This window comes from Hoplias malabaricus, chromosome 15, assembly GCF_029633855.1.
Source record: "Hoplias malabaricus isolate fHopMal1 chromosome 15, fHopMal1.hap1, whole genome shotgun sequence".
Classification (NCBI taxonomy): Eukaryota; Metazoa; Chordata; class Actinopteri; order Characiformes; family Erythrinidae; genus Hoplias; species Hoplias malabaricus.
Window position 1 is genome coordinate 16,047,092 of NC_089814.1, and position 21,409 is coordinate 16,068,500.

The window sequence follows — 21,409 nt, forward strand, 5'->3', positions numbered from 1 at the left end:
CCTCAGGTCTGGAGCTGTTCTGCTGTGAGTATCTCTCAGGTCTGGAGCTGTTCTGCTGTGAGTATCTCTCAGGTCCGGAGCTGTTCTGCTGTGAGTATTTCTCAGGTCTGGAGCTGTTCCGCTGTTAGTATCTCTCAGGTCTGGAGCTGTTCCCCTATGAATATGTCTCAGATTATGCTGTGAGTATCTCTCAGGTCCGGAGCTGTTCTGCTGTGAGTATCTCTCAGGTCTGGAGATGTTCCCCTATGAATATGTCTCAGATTATCCTGTGAGTATCTCTCAGGTCCAGAGCTGTTCCTATCTCTCAGGTCCGGAGCTGTTCTGCTGTGAGTATCTCTCAGGTCCAGAGCTGTTCCTATCTCTCAGGTCCGGAGCTGTTCTGCTGTGAGTATCTCTCAGATCCGGAGCTGTTCCTCTGTGAGTATCTCTCAGATCCGGAGCTGTTCCGCTGTGAGTATCTCTCAAGTCTGGAGATGTTCCCCTATGAATATGTCTCAGATTATCCTGTGAGTATCTCTCAGGTCCAGAGCTGTTCCTATCTCTCAGGTCCGGAGCTGTTCTGCTGTGAGTATCTCTCAGGTCCAGAGCTGTTCCTATCTCTCAGGTCCGGAGCTGTTCTGCTGTGAGTATCTCTTAGATCCGGAGCTGTTCCTCTGTTCCTATCTCTCAGGTCCGGAGCTGTTCTGCTGTGAGTATCTCTCAGGTCCAGAGCTGTTCCTATCTCTCAGGTCCGGAGCTGTTCTGCTGTGAGTATCTCTCAGATCCGGAGCTGTTCCGCTGTGAGTATGTCTCAGGTCCGGAGCTGTTCCGCTGTGAGTATCTCTCAGGTCCGGAGCTGTTCCGCTGTGAGTATCTCTCAGGTCTGGAGCTGTTCCACTGTGAGTATCTCTCAGGTCCGGAGCTGTTCTGCTGTGAGTATCTCTCAGATCCGGAGCTGTTCCGCTGTGAGTATGTCTCAGGTCCGGAGCTGTTCCGCTGTGAGTATCTCTCAGGTCCGGAGCTGTTCCACTGTGAGTATCTCTCAGGTCTGGAGCTGTTCTGCTGTGAGTATCTCTCAGGTCCGGAGCTGTTCCACTGTGAGTATCTCTCAGATCCAGAGCTGTTCCTCTGTGAGTATCTCTCAGGTCTGGAGCTGTTCCCCTGTAAGTATCTCTTAGATCTGAAGCTGTTCTTACCTCCAGTGCAGCGTTTCTGAAATGTTTCCCGTGCTTTGTTAGTGATCTTGTAATATGACTCAGTGTGCCAAGCACAGTTGGCAAGCACAGAGGTCAGACGCATCTTGTAGTTGGTCACCAGGTTTGCGCACAACTCAGGGGGGATTTTTGGCCCACTCGTGTTTACAGAAACTCTCCAAATCTGCCTCCACACATTTTCTATGGGATTAAGGTCCGTAGACACTCCAGGATCTTAATGTGCTTCTTCTTAAGCCACTCCTTTGTTGTCATGCTGGAAGACCCATCCATAGTGTTCTGGCCGATGCCAGGAGGTTTTCATTCAAGATTCTATGATACATAGCCCTGTTCATCAGCCCCTCAATGTGGTGAAGTCTTCTTGTACCCTTAGCAGAGAAGCAGCCCCAAATCAGAATGTTTCCACCTCCATGTTTGTCAGTGGGGATGGTGTTCTTGGGATCATATCCAGCATTTCTTTGCCTCCAAGCACAACGAGTTGAGTTGATGCCAGAGAGCTCAACATTGGTCTCCTCTGACAACATCACATGTGTTCAGTGGCAAACCTTAGACGAGCCTGTACATGAGCCTTCTTGAGCAGAGGGACTTTGCGGGCACTGCAGGATCTCAATCCATTATGGCGAAGTGTGTTACTAATGGTTTTCTTTCAGATCATTAACAAGCTCCTCCTGTGTGCTTCTGGGCTGACACCTCACCTTTCTCAGGATCATCCTTAGCCCATGAGGTGAGATGTTGTATGTAGCTCCAGAGCGAGTGTGACTGACTGTTATCTTGCATTTCTTCCATTTGCAAATTATCGTGCCAACAGTGGTCTCTTTCTCACCAAGCTTCTTACTGATGGTCTTGTAGCCCATCCCAGCCTTGTGCAGGTCTACAGTCTTGTCCCTGACGTCCTTTGACAAATCATTGGTCTTGCCCATGGAGGTCGAGAGGTTTGAATGAAAGAGACTGATTCTGTGACATGGGTCTGTTGTACACATAACAAAGTGAGAATAAGGGGACTTTCTTAAAGAGACAGTAATAATTTATGTGCCTCATTTTATGGGGGTATATCCTTTTTGTTTGAATTTTTTTTTTGGTTGAAATTCTGTCTTTCTCTGTTAATAAACCTACCAATAGTCTTTATGTTTTTGTAAGGGGGTAAACATACAAAACAATCAGGGGATCAAATAATCATTTTCCCTACTGTATATTGTGTTATAAATTGTGTTCATATTATCATGCCCTAATTTTAACTTTAAATTTCTAAGGTGTTTGTGCTAGCTAATGTGATAATGCACTAACCTTAAAGAGCACCACCAGAGGTCTATTAGCTTAGCCTCTTTTCTCCACAAGACTGAGCGTAACTCTGGTTGTGGTAATGTAATCATAGGCTGGGCACTTATGAATATATCAAATGACTGCAAGAATGGGGTGAGTTTTGGGTTTCTCAGCCATGCCGCTAAGATCACCTGAGGACATAGCACGCTTTCAGTAGAATTTAATGATTAAAAAAGGATGTGAGATTAATTAACATTTTTTTTCTTTTTGTTACATTAGTTCTTTTATTCCTCTGGTTACATCCACCCAAGTAGGGGCTTCTCCTTTCTACTCAACCTGAGGCTTCTCATTGTCTGTCAGCAGGACTGCAGTCAAATACTAGTGCAATCTCTCTGTACTGTCTTTAACATTACTAATCTCACAAAGACAAAGGCAAAAAGTGCTGTGACAAGCTAATGACTTCTGCCTGAAAAAGTGACATGGCCATGTTTAACACTGCTGAGAATGCCTACATACTAGCCCTGGCAGGGTCACCTCCACAGTAAAATAGGCCCCAGGCTTTTGTGTGTGTGTGTGTGTTTGTGTGTGTGTGTGCTCTAAGCCATGCTAATGTGTGAGTGTGTATGGTGGTACGTAAGCAGGGGCAGAGTATTTTTGAACATGTGTAAGAATATAGGAAGCAAAGCTGAAACGACAGTCCATGCCTTTTGGAAATAGGGAGGGGGGCGTAACAAGGCCACTGGGGCTGTGTGGTTACCCTGGCTACAAGCCAGAGCCCTCAATACACACATACACACACACAAACATATAGCCACACTCTCAAATACCCCCATACATTCATATCATTTCAGTCTGCACTACAGACACGCTACATCTAACATTTCCTTAGGGTCGCTAACCTCATACATAGAAACACATACATACACACACAGACCCACACACACATTCCCTCCGGACCAGTTCTATGTATTCTAGTATTCACTCACCCTATTTTTACCATTTTACCTGGAAGTCATGCTCAGACCAACGCACTTATTCTGAACTCCATTCTACCCTATAGTAGCATAGCGCTCTGAACTGTGTGTTTATAATGCCTAGCTGCACGAAAATGTCAGCGTTATCTACATGAATAATGCAAGCAACGTGTACATTATCATACAACCACTTTACAGAGAATCACAGTACAGAAAATAAAGCACATCAACTGAGGCTTTCAACATGTTTTAATCTGTGCCAATGTGAAATTTAAAACATAAAAAAACGTTTTATATGTGACAACTCTGTAGACAAAGCCCCCAGCCAAGCAAAGCATCAGAGAGGGTAGATGAAACCCCAAATTTAGATGTTATTTAACAACCAGTTTAAATCTTGTAAGCTGTTTTAGATAAAGTTGTTGCCAGCTAGCTAATGAGCTATGAAAGCAAGTCCAAATCTTGAGGGCATACCAAGCATTAATGTGAACTTAAACCACGTTAACAATATTACAAGGTTTTGAAGAAGGTTGTATAATTACACAGAGATGATTATATATGTTTTATAAGTTCATAGCATTCTTTCAGCAAGCGGTAGCTAGGGAAAGTAATGTTCATAACACTTTGCTTTTGAAGGAACAGTTTAAGCATAATCCGCAGCTTAAAATTAAACAGATTTTTCATGCTGTGATACTTTTCCTCTGGCTTGCTATTCCTACAAACAGCAACACACACACTCACTCTCGCACACACACACACACACATGCTTGAAAAATCCTTTTTAATGCATTCCGTCATCCTACTTTACCAACTTCACTTGGAAACGCTTGTGATAATTACGTGATTATGTTACTTGATCAAAAGATGAGAATAAAATTACAACTGATAAATCAACATAGTGATTAGACTTGTCATTAATCTATAGTAGCACACTGCATAAACTGCTCCGACTATACGTTATGTTTATAGTGCCTGGGAAATGAATTACTGTGATAAAATGTCAGCACCATCTACATAAATAATTCAATGAATGTGCACATTACCATAAAACCAGTTTAGTCAGAATCAATGATTTTTCTACAGCCCAGAAAATAAAGCATGTAAATTGAGACCTTCCACATTAAACTGGCTCTGTTTGTGTGAAAGTGAAATGTAAGGGAATTTTATGGCATTGAAATGCGAGTCGACCATTTTGTTTGGCAGTGACACCGTAAACAATAGGTTTAAGCCATTTGCATAATCTAATGGGGGACAATGTTAGATGTGTTCTAGTAAGTATATATCTGAAATAAATAGACACTAAGCTGGGTGCCAGCCGTATAGATCCTATTCACACGTCTCTGTGCAGTGGTGCCTGCTGCTGTCTCATAATGTGCTCTGTGGTGCTATAGTAAAGATGGCAGTTCATGTGATAGTGTCAGCATGCGGTGTAAAAGCCATATAAAATCCTCTAGGCGTGGATACCAGGAGAACAGGCATGTGGAACCATCCTGCAAAGATAAAATGCTATCTCAACACTAGTGCCATACTATCAGTGCTGTGCCAAAGCAGTGCTATAGCAGACGACTGGCAGAATATTTGTCCAAGGTAATCAATTCCACTACCTTCTCACAAACCTCACATTACAGCGGCTCAGAGACACAATGGCCCTGATTACCTCAGTAGCTTCAACAAATCTTCATTTGCACTCTGTGAAGCAAAGAGCCTTCTCCCACAATCCCAACTCCCCAGACACTTTTATCAGTGTTAGGAAAAGAAATCCATTCATGTGCCTTATCAGATTAGGAAACTAATCAGAGAATCAGAAAGGCTAACTCAGGTAAAGCTGCCAGAGAGAGGGGTGTGTTTTTCCGATGATAAAGTCTCTGTGATAAATGTGCTGACATGAATTATAGTGCAAGCAGTGAAGACTCTGAGTGGCAGCTCTGACATTTGTCAAGGACAAACACGTTGTCTGTCATGGATAAATACTATAAGCAAGTCGTTTGTGTACCTCCCATGTAGCTAGTGTGCTGGGAATAAACATTAACTTCCTGAATCTTAGGCAATTTCAGCTTAAAATACACTTTAATCCCCATATGGTCAGGATTCTCTAAATTTGCTAACTCAACACCCCCTTATTTTCCACTAAGAACCACAAACCCCATATGACAACAATGCACAAATTGAAATTTAATGTAATTAATTTCAATGATAAATTTTAAGGTGGGGCCTCATGGTGGCGCAGAAGGTGGTGTCGCACAGCTCCAGGGACCTGGAGGTTGTGGGTTCAAGTTGGTGTGTTCGCCACATGTCCGTGTGGGTTTCCTCTGGGTGCTCCGGTTTCCTCCCACAGTCCAAAAACACACGTTGGTAGGTGGATTGGTGACTTAAAAAGTGTCCATAGGTGTGTATGTGTGAGTGTGTTGCATTGTGAAGGACTGGCGCCGCCTGCAGGGTGTGTTCCCGCCTTGTGCCCAGTGATTCTGGGTAGGCTCCTGACCCACCGTGACCCTAAACTGGGTAAGCGCTTACAGACAATGAATGAATGAATTAATTAATTTTAAGCAGCAGGTCCCCACAATGTGCAATGTGCAATTTAATTATAGGTTAACAAAATATTTTTCACTTCAGATATGAATTCCACCGGAGATTCTGTCCACCCTTTTACTGTGAGAACTCAACATTATGGGTCTGAACAGATATGTAGCTGTCAAGAAGCTGTTATTGAGAATAGCAGAACAAGAACATTTGTAAATCTAACAAAAGAGCTGATGGTGTTCTCAACACAATGGACTGGGCCCCAAGCCCAGAGCTTAGCATTACTGAATGTGTCTGTAATTGCTTGCATCACACTATTCTTGGAAAAACTGAAAGAAAGCATGAAAATAATGGGAATTGTATTAAAAGCAAAAATACCTCCAAACATTTAATAATAATTATTTATTATTATTATTATTTTATTTATAAAATAAAGAGGGGGGGGGTTGAAGTTATTTTAATAATAATAATAGTAATAATAATAATAATAATAATAATTGTATTGAATGATGAAAAGTCTCTGACCTTCGCTACAGATGTCACATAAAAATGTTCACTCTAGACTTGTATTGATCAAAATTTTAAAGCATAGTTCTTGGACTCACTATCAAAAACAATACGCATAATATGCACTCTGCTTTCATTTACGATTTGTCATGATTTGAAGACAGATCATCGTCTATCATGACTTGCTTTATAGGTAATCCTCTGCGGCTACAGCTAAGAGAGAGCCTGTGTCTGGGTGAATTTCGCCATCTTTGTCTGAAGCCCCAAGCTAATGGAGGAGATGAGTCAGAGTCATGTCAGCCATCTCTGCAGACCTTTTCTCTCATGTCTCTGCATCGACTGACGTGACACCAGCCTAGGCTGCAGTCTCCCTCCAGTCAGACCAGGCCAAGGCAACATGGGTCTTCTGCCTAATTTGCCTGATAAGAGTGGATCAAAGGCTTCTGAGAAGATTTCATTAAAACCTTCTGGCTGCCTTCAAGTTCAACCTCATTTAGTTGATGGAAAAAGGGGGAAAAAAAGTGTTCTGCAGCTGTTTAGCTTTTCTGGTGAGGAGAGAACGGAGAGCAGCAGAGCCCAGAACACACACACACACACACTCATGATACACACCAGCACATCTGTCACAGCCATCTCACTGAGAGGGGAATCTAATTCGAGCGAGCTTGCTGCTACCCTCAAGCGGAGGATATACACGTCCTACCTAAATGTCAAACGCCGGCGGAGGTAACAGCACTTCCGGAGGCTCAGGAGGACCATCTCAGAATAATGAGGCGAGAGAGAGGAGACAATCAAGGAATGGCAACAGCAGCAGCAGCCCTGGTCTGGCCGCTAACACGCTAACACTGCCCATAATGACTAACGCCAAGAGAAAATAGTACGACAAGTGTCAGTTCGGCCGAAGGGACCGGGACAGCTCCGGGTCAGGAGAGTGGCAAATGAAAGGTCAGGGAATATGTAGCTGCAGGAGGTTACGGGCTATTATTGGGAAATAGGACACAACATGAGTGGAACTGCCACCTCTGGAAGCCATAGACCCTGATGAAGCTTTGAGTGAGAGGATAGAATATAAAAAAATATATAATAGAAAAAAAATAAAAACACACCTCGGTAAAGAAGGCCAGTAAAGGCCTGCTTTCAGTACCAAGCTTTTCCTTTGCTAACCTCAGATGACAACAATTAAAAACCTTTCACAAGGTCGTATATGTCACAACACTATCTCTAACACAGACTGTGTAATTTGCACTCATCTTTGTGTTCAAGGTTAACCAGAGTACAGCAAATTGTAGATGTAAGGAAGCTGTTTTTATATCTATGTTTTTAAGGAATGGCGCAATGGAAATGGTAACACATTTCTTCTAATAATATATATATATTATACCTTATATTATAAGAATTTAAATTTCTGGAACTACAAGGCTTTTGTCTAATAGAGGCAAAATGGAATATGCTTTATATTTAAACCTCTTTTTATTGTTACTTTCATGAAATCTACAAATAAGCCTTTATTGATATGGATTCCCTTCTTTATGCGGAGGCTCTCTCAGGAAATAAACGTACATCCAACAATAAAGACATTTTTTGCTCTATAGTGATAAAAGTGTACATTAAGCTTCAGTTCCACATGCTGTTACATTTCACTAGGTCCATCATGGACATGCATATGTCTCAATTACCCTGGGGGCAGATTTTGATGATGTTAAGGGGACTGAGTCAAAGTCTCTTTAAGTACTGCCTGTAGGGCTGATCATAACAGCTACACTCCGTCAGTATTCTTGTTGCCCATGGCGATGGATGCCAGTGCCAGTGCCCTACAGAGGGAAGGAATTAGCTGCTGTTCATCAAATTAGAACAAACTTACATTTAAACCATCAAGCAACTAAAAATATTGATTTAGAGACTGGGGAAAAAATGCATGGTTTATGCACTGTCCGGCTGTTCTGCCATGTGTTTTTGTTGGATTACCACACTGATAATATAAATGCTGAACTCATAAAGAAAAAAAAATAATCAGGGCAGCTTGTGGCATGTTCACATGGACAATTTTCTGTTCACGGAGCTGTTGTCTACTTTAACCAGAGCCAGAGATATAGATTAATGGACAGAAATGAGTCATGATTAATCCATTATATATATATATAAATATATATATATATATATATATATATATAATTTTTAAATTTATAATTATATATAATTTCTTTCTTTATGAAACATAAAGAATGACATACAGCGAAAATGTAGCTCACTTAATTCCTTCGTAAAGCAGATTCGATTCCAAAAGTAGTGAAACAGAGTGAAATGTTCCAAAACCACTCATATCCTTGTCTACCGGTTCTTAAATTACGCTTTCCTAACCCTCCACAGTTTGTCAATATTCTCAAGACGCAGGATATTCTTAATCCTTGGACTTGTTTGGGTTTTTGTGATGTCTAGAGCTGATCTATTAATCCAGTGCAGGAGTTTTTTTTGTTTCCAGCTGGAGGTTTTTCAAAAGAGCCCCAAATCCTCAAAGCCTCTCTCTCATTACTCAGATATTTCTCCCCTGGCGCTTCTGCTTTTATATGCCCCGTTTTTGTCATATCCTCTCTGCTGATGATTCATACGTCTATCTTTACTTTCTCCTCAAATTGCTGCAGCTGCTTCCACACTTCCCCTCCTTATGTGAGGAGCATTTCTTTTTTTTTTTTTTTCATTAGATATTTACCACATTCTGATGTTTGATTTACTACTGCTTTGTATCCTTAAAATTAACACCTCAAAATTATTGGGAACATTGTGCCATAGTGAAGCATTCCTTAAAGCCAAGGCACCTATTTAAGCTCCTCTCAACAGACATACGCCTGTGTGAATATTTAAAAACATTCTAACTCCGACATGTGCTGTCTGTGGTAAAGTCTGCTTTTATTTGAAAACCTCATGTCACTTGACAAGTATGTTATTTCAGCTTGACAAACCTTTTGTCAGGTGACATCTATTGCTTTCTGACATAGTGTTGTAATCTGACATAGTTTTACATCCGACATAGTTTAACATTTGACTTTTGCTTAGAGTATATCACAGTGACAAAGTGCTTCTCTGTGTTCCAAGTTCACTGATTTCTACGGATGGTCAGTCATTTAGTACAGCTACTATGTTAAGCAGTATTCTTCCGAAGTCTGTTCAGGACACTTCTCTTCAATCTTCATACAAAATCTGTTTTCAATATGCTATAAATGTGTTTCTTTTGTTTTGTTTTGTTTTTGTCTTTGAATGTGTCTAATCAGTCAAGTCATGTCTTTTCTGTTATTGTTTTATACCATTTACTTTGTGTTATATAAGTGTCCTTGAGCATGGGGAGTGGTAATGATGATGATGATAATAATTACTAAGGCCAACACAACATGTTCATTTCTGTTCAACCAACCCTGCCAGAGTTGATCAGTGGTGTTGTCTTAACAGAGTAAAACAGGCAAATGCATTATTTATTTATTATTTATTTGCCTCATGAGGACAGACGACGAACACTGTCTACTTAAACAGCTGTCTACGTAGTCAGTGCCTACCTAGGCTGCTAGGTTTTCCTAGGTTTTGGGACAGTCTCCATTAACCTTTATTAATCTTTAGTTTTCAGGACTTTTGCAATGAGAAAGTTATATAACTAAACAGCTCTTGGTCTGGACGTGGCAGTTTTCATCTCAAATCCTTAGAAGCCAGACTTCCAGGTATGGTGTGCCACCAATTTAGTTGGTCCACATTATAGAGATAATGAGCTCAATCATATGTGTATAGGCAGACTGTATTGTGTATTACAGGTGCTTTATATTTTAAATATTTTAACTGGAAACTTTCACCAGAGCAGTTTATGTTTTGGTTGAAATAAAAATCCTCAGTTCCCAAATGACTAAACTTAATTAAGACAGGTTATGTAACACTGTAACACTGTAGTAAACATGTCCCAACTGGAGCATCTTTTTTAAGTGCTTACATTTACAAAGTACAATCAAGTTGTGCAGTGAACACATTGTAATTCTTTTGTTTGTGCTTTTGTCAGTTAAATAAATATTCCAAAGAATGTTTTAGTGGATTTTACAAAATGGCCCTTCCTCTTTGGAAATGGTTTCCAGGTAAATGTGTATTGTTGAAGTGTATTGTTTCCATGTAAATGTGAGGTTCAGGATTTATATAAAAACTTTTTTTATAAAATTCTGAGGATATTTCTTCACCATTTGCTATCTCTCCAGTCTGTGTGCATGCTCAAAACTGATCTAATGTGTTTACGAAGCCCCAGTGAATGTAAATGGGTAAAAAAAAAAGTGTCTTCTTCCAGTATGCTTGGCTTTCTCTCTCTGCTCACAGCAGATAAGTGTCATTTTTGAGGATTTTTGACTATGACGAGACCACCAAACATTAAAAAAGCATAAACCGAGAGGAGAATATTGTGCTATTCCTGCTCCATAGGTGGGTAATGTTGACTTATATTTGCTGCAGACTATAGAGAGTGCTAACTGCATAAAAGTAATCATAGACCTAAAGTGCTACAAAACTAAATGAGTTATAAATGAGTTTCTGTAATGAAAATGTACAGAATTGTTAAACTTCAGCCACGTACAAACAACAGTCATTTTCCCCTCAAACATATCATTCCACCTTAAAAAGCTCAGCGCTTCTGAACATAAACAGACCAGAAAACAATGTTTCCCCACAATCATAGACGTCCACTTTAAGAGTCCTAGTGCTAAATCGTGATCAGCCTGTTAGGTTTAACAACTATCAACTTCATTCTCCTGTGTGCAATAAATCCAAGAGGAATTTAAACCATGTTCCTTACCTGGGTGAGATATCACATCCTTGCTGCATGAAGGCCCCCAGGGAGAACCAGAGGCTGTTGAAAATGCCAAACTCATTGGTGTGTTCAGGCTGCTTTTCCTGCTGACCCTGGCCGTGCTGACCCTGCGACTGAGACTGACTGGGCTCTGGGGAGGGTGTTCGGTTCTGGCTCTGTTGGTCCCCTCCCTCTTCACTGTCCTCACTGTGCCATTCGTATGGACTGAAGCGGCTGACTAGAAACAGAACCACGCTCACGCCGATGTAGGCAAACACGATACACATCCAGATCTCATAGGCAAGCGGGTCCAGGAAGGAGAAGACCCCTGGTTTCGACTTGGTGGGCTTTTTGATCATGATAGAGATGCCCAGGCTCATGAAGGGCTTGGAGAAGTCGATGACCTCTTCTCGGACCAGGGTGATGGTGAGCGGGGCCACAGCAACATCTGCTTTCTGCTCGAAAAACACAGTAACATACAGCAGAGGTTCATTCTGCTAATGATTGGTTGGGGTAACATTTCTGATAATGAACATATTTTGCCATTTTCAAATAGATAACCCCCCCCCACACACACACACACAAACACACCCGCACACCCTCAAAAAATATAAATTAAAGTAAAAAATCCAATAATTAAACTAAATCATTCTTAACTAAATGAACAACAGCTACACACAACAATATTAAACACAGTAATAATGCCACATTGTATGGCTTCATCCCATTACCTTCCTTAGATGTGGATGGGGGACTCTGGCCCATTCCACAATACATTTATCATGCTTAAACTTTTCCCCCCTTAAAACCCAAGATCTGTTCATGTGCAATATTTAATTTCTTTTCTTATTTGATTCTTATAATTTAATTATTATTTTCATCGTGGTTAGGGAATTACCCATAATAGTGGCATAGTAAACCTTCATTATAAGGAGTTAAATACTAAACTCTGGAGATACAAAAGCTAAATGCAGTTTTATCTTTGTGCATTAGAGCAGAAATGAATGCGATCTCAGAACACCTAAAATCCATTTCTGTTGTTCAGTGATTCAGGAACTGTGCTAACCACAAGAGTGTTAACCGCACACCAGTGAGGGCTCAGCACGCTGGCTTTCTGCAGCAACGTCAGAATTCCAAATCAAACCATGTCAGTCAGTTATAGAAAAACTGCTATCTACAATTTTCTAACCTCCATCTGGACAATGGCATGTCACTTCACATTAAGAATGAACCCAGAGTCCTTTTCCCTTAAGAGTCTTTTAGGAGAGGCATTCTCTAAAACATGCCACACCAATCCCAACCTAATGAGATCCAAGTAATATCAGGATCACTTACTATATTCTACTGTTCTAGACCTCACTAGGTTTAATGTGAAATCATACATAAAATTCTTGATATGTCATTCAGTATTATTTTAGGATGAGCATCCAACATCAATTCCTGACCTCACGTATACTCTCATGGCTGAATGCCATAAAATTTTAACAAAAATGTCATTACATTTAGTCACAAGCCTTCCCAGAAGCTGCAGCTAAGGGGCACAAATTGCACATTAATACACTTAATTTCAGAGTAGGATACTAGTGTCCACAAACCTTTAGCCATATATTCTATGTTAGTGTGCATGATATTACATTTTTTTTGTAGCAACAAATGTTACTGTATTCTATTCACTGAACATATATTTTTCCACCCTTATGTCAGACACAAAGAATATTAATATACTATAATATGTATAATATATGACCTTATCACCATAAAGACAGAATCTTCCAGCGCTGGCAGAGACAGGTGCACACACACTCTGTACGAGAAATTAAACATCTGTGAAGGCCAGTCTGAAACACCTCTGTAACGGCTCAAATCATTCTCATTCCAGTAACTGTCCATCATTAATCAAGCCAAGAGCCAACAGCTATGCAAAACAATAGAGTGCCATTGTTAAAGAACCTATTGGTGACTAGAATGCACTTTGACAGTACAGGGTTAAGCCTCTGGAGGAGAGCCTAGAGAGGCACAAACCTTTGTCAAGTTGTTGGCTTTAAGGCTTGGACACAGTGCAGCATGCTCCTAGCCTCGCTATGGCACACGTCGCCAGCACATTGTTATCCTTTTCAGAAGGGATTTGTGTCAATGGAACAGAGTGCTGGGAATGAGGAAAATACTCCCTCTGGGGAAAGCAAACTGGGTATATGTGATTTTACAGTATGGAATATACATGTACGTATATGCGACTTCTAACTTACAAGCATTCATGGAAAAGACTGCAGACCATCTCAGTATTATTTGTACAATACTGAACTGGTACAGTACATTATATTCTTTACCTTAATTTAAAATATTCTTATTCATCAGAGGATACCTCCAGTTGCTGTACTATACAAACAAAGAATCCAAAAAAATCCAGCCTTTAGTGGGAAAACAACTCAAACATCATTTACAAAAATGTCACCTCAAGCTACTGAAGTTTTTCCCAACAACATAAAACAATTTTAATAACTAGCAAACTCCTAACTGCCCAATGGATCATACAATTATGACTGAAACTCAACATTAATAATAATTTACAAAGATGTGTGGAAAAGGCTACTACTACTTGTACAGCACTCAGACTCAGGTTACACTAAGGATTGGGTGGCATGATGGTGTATTTATACAGTAGTGTGCGAGATTTACGAGATTTAAAAAAGCTATCTTTTGACCACTAAGTGTTCATTTGCTAAAAAACAAACAAACAACAAATAACGCCCAAAATTAGAATAAAACCAAATAACATTATTCCAGTGAGTGTGATATTCTGTGTGTGAATGTGTTGGTTTAACTTTTTCAAAATCTCTTCTTGTGGCAGTCATTATTATTTGAGGTTATCATCCAATACCTAGATTTACTGGATAATAAATAATGATGTTTGCTGTTGATTTAACAAATTTATCCTTTATCAAAGAGAATTTGAATGAAAAATTGTTCTTTAAACTCACTCAGACCTACTATTTTATAGAAAAAAAAATCTTATATTTCTTATTTGTTTTAGATTATTATTTTTTTGTATTTTCGGTACTGTATACGACTGTATACTGCAGTTTTGCAAAAGGTGGTCAGTATATGTAAATGATACCATGACAAATGTCTAGTCTATAACTAGTTAACTGCAGTAAGGGGTGGTCTTGTGAAACATAAAACAATCCCCACTTTTTTATTGTCAGACTAAAACAAGAACACTCACAGCACGAGTGTTCAGTCTTCACTGTTGGTGATGTCACATGCTGATAGGATGAGCAGTAAATAAAGGTTAGCAAAGTTGTGCTAACATATTGCATGCAAATTAAAAATGACTACACCCACTCTGCCAGTTACTTTTGTGCAATTAAAATTCTCTCGGTGAGCTCCACAGGTTGATCAAAACTCACTATGCTCACTCCAGAAGCTCTGTGGTGCCATTTAAACTCGCTATGCTCACTCCAGAAGCTCTGTGGTGCGATTAAAACTTGCTCTGCCCACTCCAAAAGCTCTGTGGTTAAAACTTGCTATTCCAGCTTGGGACGATTAAAACTTGATGCCTGCTCCAAGAGCTCAGTAGGTCTATTAAATCTCACTTGGCCTGTTCTAAGAGCTCTGCTGGTCTATTAAAACTTGCTCAGTGAGCTCCATGGGGCAATTAAAACACACTATTAGTTATTTGTCAAGACAACATTTTCTTGCAGCGTGATGACGTTAAGAAATAATAGCTGTTACTCACCCCATACACTAGTTCTCCAACCATGCCGTTCCACATTTTGGACTCAGAGTCACGGGCTCCATACTTTCCATCTCCTACAAGTTCCAGTCTGTACGAGTAGCCCACGTGTTTGGCTATCTCAGCAGCCAGCTCCACACAATAGCCCTCATATTTATCATTCCCTACAAACTGCTCATGGTTCTTCTTCAGCATTACATACGGAGATTCCTGTCAGTTGGGGATATAGTAGATAGTGATCAGTGGTCTGTATTATACTTCCATGAACAGCAAAACATCAGCCTCAACTAGTGGGTTTTATTAGCCTATGCTGAAGCAGATTTATCAAATATCATCAAGGATAATATTTGTAAAAGGGCAGTGTAATTTGTCTTGGCAAAGGCATGGAGTTGTTTAATTGGTTTTATATTGAGAAATTACATTTTGTCAAAAAAATAAATAAATAAATAAATAAAATTAATGGCTGTGCTTACATCTCGAGTACTTACTAGTTTTAGCCATTTTTCTAATCTATAGAACAGGGCATGCTGTATAATATTTGGACCACTAGACTGATCAAACATATTGGGTTGTGTTTTTTTTTTTTTTGCTTTGTTATGGAGGTCTTGATATATAAGTTTAGCATCTCTTTCCAGTGAATCGCTTGACTGCTCCTGGTCTACACATGGCCAAACACAGGGGAATTTTAAAGCACGGAAGTGTGATGAACCATAGCTTCCAAGAAAAAGCCCTCTGTTAGGAGAAATGGATTTTGAGGTAAAAGGGTTACTATGTGAAATGAAGTAGGATGATCTTATGAACAGGGATGTGTAATGTCTCAATACACTGAGAAAAGGCCAGCCCACTGTGCTCTAATGAACAGGAGAGCAGTTTCAGTGGATTTCCGCTCATTAAGGGGTGTGTGTGAAGCATGGTGGACAGTGGGGTTCTGGTGGGGAGGGTCCGTATTATTCCATCCAGGTCTTTCTGTGGGTGGTGCAACACTGTGGACCCCTAAGCAGCTCGTCCACACAAAGCCCTCTGCTGCTCCAGTGCAGAGGTGAGCCCAACCGCTGGGCTTTATGAATAACAGCTGTGCACTGCCCATGGCTAGGGGTTAGAGAAAATACAGTTGGCTTCTATGGAGAAAAGGACAGCAGGGTCCTGCTCTCCCCTCCCCCCTGTAAAACGTACTAGCCAGTTTTGTGTGGTTGCTCGTTTAAAGAGTTTTCTACATTCAGTGTTTATGGTCATGTTTATGTGGTAGTTTTCATACAAAATATTGCACAATATATAGTACCTACATATTATTTGTCCAAACCCAACTGGACAAGATATTATTTCAATTGTTGGTCTATTTATTTTCATTTGCTATAATATTAAATGTATTATTTCCTTATTTTTTAAACAGTAAATTAAGTCACTGCTGTTGTTGGCGAGGCATGTCCACTGTGACAGATGAATTGAAGAATACATTCATTAGGTGGAATTATGATGATTTATATTATTTATGTATTATATTTTATTATTGCGGCAAATGATACATATAAATAATTATTGCAAATTTGAGAATATGGAATGAAAGTCTGAATGTAAAGAATGAAGCTGAAAATATGGTATAAAATCTGATGTCATCAAGGCACATCTTGTGTTTTCAGAATGGATGCAAGCATTATTGATATTAGTGAGTAAGAATCCAGTAGCAGCAATCAGTAAAGAGGACATAATTAACATCCTGGCAAAAAAGTATCAGTATGGTCGGTGTAAGTGAGGATGTCATCAGGGCAGCCTGTGGCATGTTCACCTTGGCATTTTTCTGTTCACAGAGCTGTTGTCTACTTTATTTTATTTTTAGTATAATTAATCTAGTATGGGGCAGCAAGGTGGTGCAGCAGTTAGTGTTGTAGGATCCTCGGGTTGTGGGTTCAAGTCCCATTCTGGGTGACTGTCTGTGAGGAGTTCGTTGTGTTCTCTCCATGTTCGCGTGTTTTCCACGTCTCCTCCCCTGGTCCAAAAACACATGTTGGTAGGTGGATTGGCGACTCATAAGTGTCTGTAGGTATAAGTGTGTGAGTGGGTGAGTGTGTGTGTGTGATAGCACCAGCACACTGCACTGAGAAACATCACACCCGTCGTAACCGCTGTCGAAAACAGCTAAAGAGTTTTTATGGCAGTTTTAAGATTATTTGTTGCAATGTACCTGATAGTCGCACTAAAGCATGTCTTTAAAGCGGCTTTAAAAAGCGGCAGGATACAGAGACGACAGTGGCCTGTCCATGACTTAAGTTGTTTACATCTGAGGCCTGGCGATTCCGAACATGCTCAAATAGACTTCACAATCTATGTGCACTTTCTAACCAGGAAGGGGAGAGTTTTCAGTCCCTGGAGAGAGAATTTAGGACGACTTTAGACACCAAACAGCTCAACAAGAACCAGAAAGTTGTTTTCACTGGGAGCGAGCCCACACATTGGAATAGTCTAATAACGTTTCTAAGCAGGCTGTTTATTAAAAATGGAGCGTTTTCGAGATGTCATAAGGACAGGAGACCCTTCGGATTACCTTTGATTAAATATAATGCTTGAATCTTAAGGAAATTACCGCTGTGCATGGCGTTTCCATGGAACCCTACAGCTGCAATGCTAAGTGACTGAGTGGAGAATCAGAGATCGAAGGCTATAAAGGTTGTTCTTAATAACAGCACATACCCAAAAAACAGTGCCCGGTGCTAGCGATGTGAATCATGTTTAGAAATATTACTGTGCGAAATATCAGGACTGTGAACCTTGTGAGAAGAACCATGGAAGTCCTCCGTGGAAAGATCTTCCAAGTGAGGAGCCTGATACTTCACTATTCTCGTTAGAAGAAATTGAAAGAGTGATTAAGGGCCTTCCAAAGAATAAAGCCAGTGGATCAGATGGTGTCACATATCAAACTATAAAAGATAATAAACAGCAAATTTGTGGAATAGTGAGACAAATATTTAATGTTTGTCTGATCAATAAGAAAGTACCGGACTCTTGGAAGGGTGCTCTTATCCATAGGATTCTGAAAAAGCACAATGTGCCCGTTGACCCGACTACATGGGGGGATGTCTCTCTGCTTCCTACTGTTTATAGGATTTTTATTAAATGTATCCTCAATCGTATATTACCATGGTTGATGGAAACAAGAGGATTATCAAAAAGCCTATATAAATTGACAATGCATGAATGAGCATGTCTTCAGTTTGAAAACTGGAATTGACGATTTTAAGCATGAATCTGCCAAATTTTATACTGTATTTCTGGACTTTAGAGATGCTTTCGGCACACTACCCCATGAAATAATGATAAGATCGTAGGAAGAAGTTAATGTACCGAGAGTGTACGTGGACATAATTAAAGATGTATACAACAGCTCATTTGAGAACACTGCAAGTGATCTGTGGAAATCAAATCACTGAGCCAATCAAACTTAACATAGGGATAAAGACTGGGTGTCCTTGGAGCGCAGTTAATTTTAACATCGCCATAAATCATTGGATCAAGTGGCTTCATCAGTGTGCGCCTTTGGATGTAAGATGTCCAATCCCAGTCCAAGGTTTTGCTGATGATGTGCTGATGGCATCGAGGGTAGAGAGTGTCATCAGCAACATGCTCCTATGTACGAACAAGTTTCTGCAGTGGTCTCACTTGGAGATGAAGAATTCAAAGTGCGCTGTGTTCTATGAAAGATGATGAGATGGGAATAGATGGTAAAAGTGATACGCTAAAAGTGATAGGCCACCTGCATTTACTATTGATGGACAGAGGATTATAGTGTTCGGAAGGCATGAAACTTATACTTAGTTAGGGCAGCAGTTTAATGTTGCTGGAGAATGGGAGAAGCACATAAAGGACATCGTAAAAAGCTTTACCTCCAGGTTGGACTTAAGTTCCTCACCTTTACTTTTAGTTATGAAACTGCAAGCTGTTAATGAAGTTGCACTGGCTAATGTGTAGCACTTGTTTGCTAACATTCACATACCGAAATGTACTTTGGATAAGATGAATAATAAAACAGTTAATGTGGTGAGAAAGTGGATAGGTTTAAATTCTCACTCAACATGAGGTGTTTTGTTTCATAACAGAAGGGAGGTGCACTAGGGGTCCCAAATATTGAGTGGATCTATGTAGAAACTAGAATTTGTCATTTGCTGCGGATGTTAAATAATGATGATTTAGCAGTTCAACAGCTGGCTTGAGCTTCACTTATATTAGATTTTACTAAACGTAAGATCCCACCTGCAGCAGAAGGAGAAGATCATTTTCTGGGATTTAAGAAGAGGCCGAATGGGAAGTTGGATGTGAATGTGAGTGGATGTGGAGTACGATCAGACTGTGGCCTGATTTAAATGATCTCTGTAATAGAGCTCATATACAGCTGAGTTGGAGGGATAGTAGAGGTCAGTTAGTAAAGGTTAGGAATGAACTGATACAAGATTCAAATGTCTGTGTGGAGGCAGTGATGGAAGACAATGGAATATTTAAGAAACTGAATATGGATCACTGTAGAACTGAAGTCTTGAATTTCTTTCAGTGTCGGTTGCGACAGCGCTGGATGGAGTTGCGTTTACAAGACAAATTAGCATGTTTACCTTTTGTGGATCATTCAGTGTCTCATGTTGTGTTGGGAAGCTCTGAACTTGATGAACAGTTCTTTAGCTCTGTAGTTAAGACTTGCTTCCAAGTGTTACCTACAAAGTATAATCTGTCTCTTTGGTATCCATTACAGCATAAACGCTATTGTTTATTGCACTATAATCAAGACGCTGAATCTGTAGCACACATCATGAACAGTTGTCCAGCTCTTAAAGGACTTTGTATTCTTAGACATAACCAAATTTTACATTTAATAAATAAGGAGTTTGCATTTATGTGTCGTTCACACATGGTAATTCATGTGAAGGAAATGGTTAAGGTAGAGTGATTTTTGTCTTTGAACCAGGAGAGGTCACAGATTGTTTTTATGCACAGGCTGTGTGTGCGTGGCCTACGGATTGTAGGACTGGGAAAGAAGAAGGCTAAGCACATAGTGAAGTATTGCTCTGTTTCTGCAGTTATAGGGAGTCTGTTTATCTGGAGACGACGCTGTCATCTGTCTCCATGAGAAATGCATACTGTGAATTTAATTATGAACTGTGTAATGACTCTGAACTACTATTTGGGTTTTATATGATATTATATTTTATATGTTAAATCCAAATAAAGTATTGTTGTGTATGTGTGTGTGTGTGTCGACCGGTGAAGGATTGGCGCCCCCCCAGGGTGTGTTCCCCCCTTCCACCCAATGATTCCAGGTAGGCTACGGACCCCCCGCAACCCTAAACTGGATAAGGGGTTACAGACAATGAATGAATGAATAATCTGTTCTGACTTGACAACAGCTTTCTGTCAAGTATACCTTCTATAATTTAGTAGTTAGCCGTAAGTATAAAAGTGGAGAGCATTTAGTTTGGCTGTTGGTAAAGTGATCAAACCTGGGTGTTCACTTAGAGCACTGTCAGGTTCTGATAATAAATTGTAGGTCTGATGAATCTCATATCTCTATAGAAGGGATGGGTTGCTTTCATTTTAATCTATCTAGTAAAATAAATATCATTGTAAATAATCATTCCTATAACTGTATACGTACAGATACATTTCTTCCTTTTTATAGGTAAAATTCAGTAATGTTAATACTCAAATCAATACATTTTCTCTACAGTACATTCACTTAAACAATAAAGACATGATGTGCAGTGTCTGCAAGGTGCCCAGCTATTTTGTATACATCATAAAGAGGTGCAATTTTTTATATTTATTATTTATGAGATGGAATGATCTCAATGTGCATTAGTGACATTTAAACATTTTGTTATGTGTCCTGAATGTCCTGGTGTCCACTGGCAGTGTTCTGGTTTGAAAACCTAAGGTATTTGGTAGTTATGCTCTCTAAAGCCAGGAACAATATGAATGGGAAGCACATTTATTTATTTTTTTATAATGAATGCAATTTAAAGCTATTTGCCTATGGCATGCCATTCTATTGACGTAGTTACTGACAGGGCTTTCTTTCTTTCTCTCTCTTTCTTTCACACACACCTTGCTGCTGACAAACATCAGCAACTAATAAATCCCTCTGAGGAGAGCTGTACTCTTCAAACACAGTGCAGTAACTATAGTATACACAGAGAAATTGCTGCACTGATGAGTTGTGGCCACAATGATGAGGAGTTTTTTTTTTCTGGGACAGCCTTCAAAGAGAAATAAATAGGACAGACCTTATTGCTATACAACAAAAGGAAGTCTTGACTTCATATACATAGCCCTGCCAGAGCAAATGAGTGGCAGAAGACCACAGACATATTGGGCACATTGTTGACAGGAGGGAACATCAGCCTGCATTTGATTGAAGGCTGTTTTGATGGGCATGGAAGGTAGATCA

At 39.9% G+C, this 21,409-nt stretch overlaps 1 protein-coding gene across 6 annotated transcripts in view; it reads right to left on the minus strand.

The window, feature by feature from the left end:
• Positions 1-21,409, minus strand: part of gria1b (glutamate receptor, ionotropic, AMPA 1b) — an 88,426-nt gene that overhangs the window by 19,521 nt on the left and 47,496 nt on the right. For all 6 annotated transcript variants that reach the window (XR_010795432.1, XR_010795431.1, XM_066645125.1 and 3 more), the window contains exons 10-11: positions 14,989-15,195; positions 11,259-11,707 (exon numbers count right to left, since the gene is read on the minus strand). Coding sequence is in view for 4 of the 6 variants with exons in the window: in XM_066645125.1 (XP_066501222.1) it covers positions 11,259-11,707; positions 14,989-15,195 (656 nt within the window). In the remaining 2 variants the exon portion in view is untranslated. The remainder of the gene's footprint in view (positions 1-11,258; positions 11,708-14,988; positions 15,196-21,409) is intronic.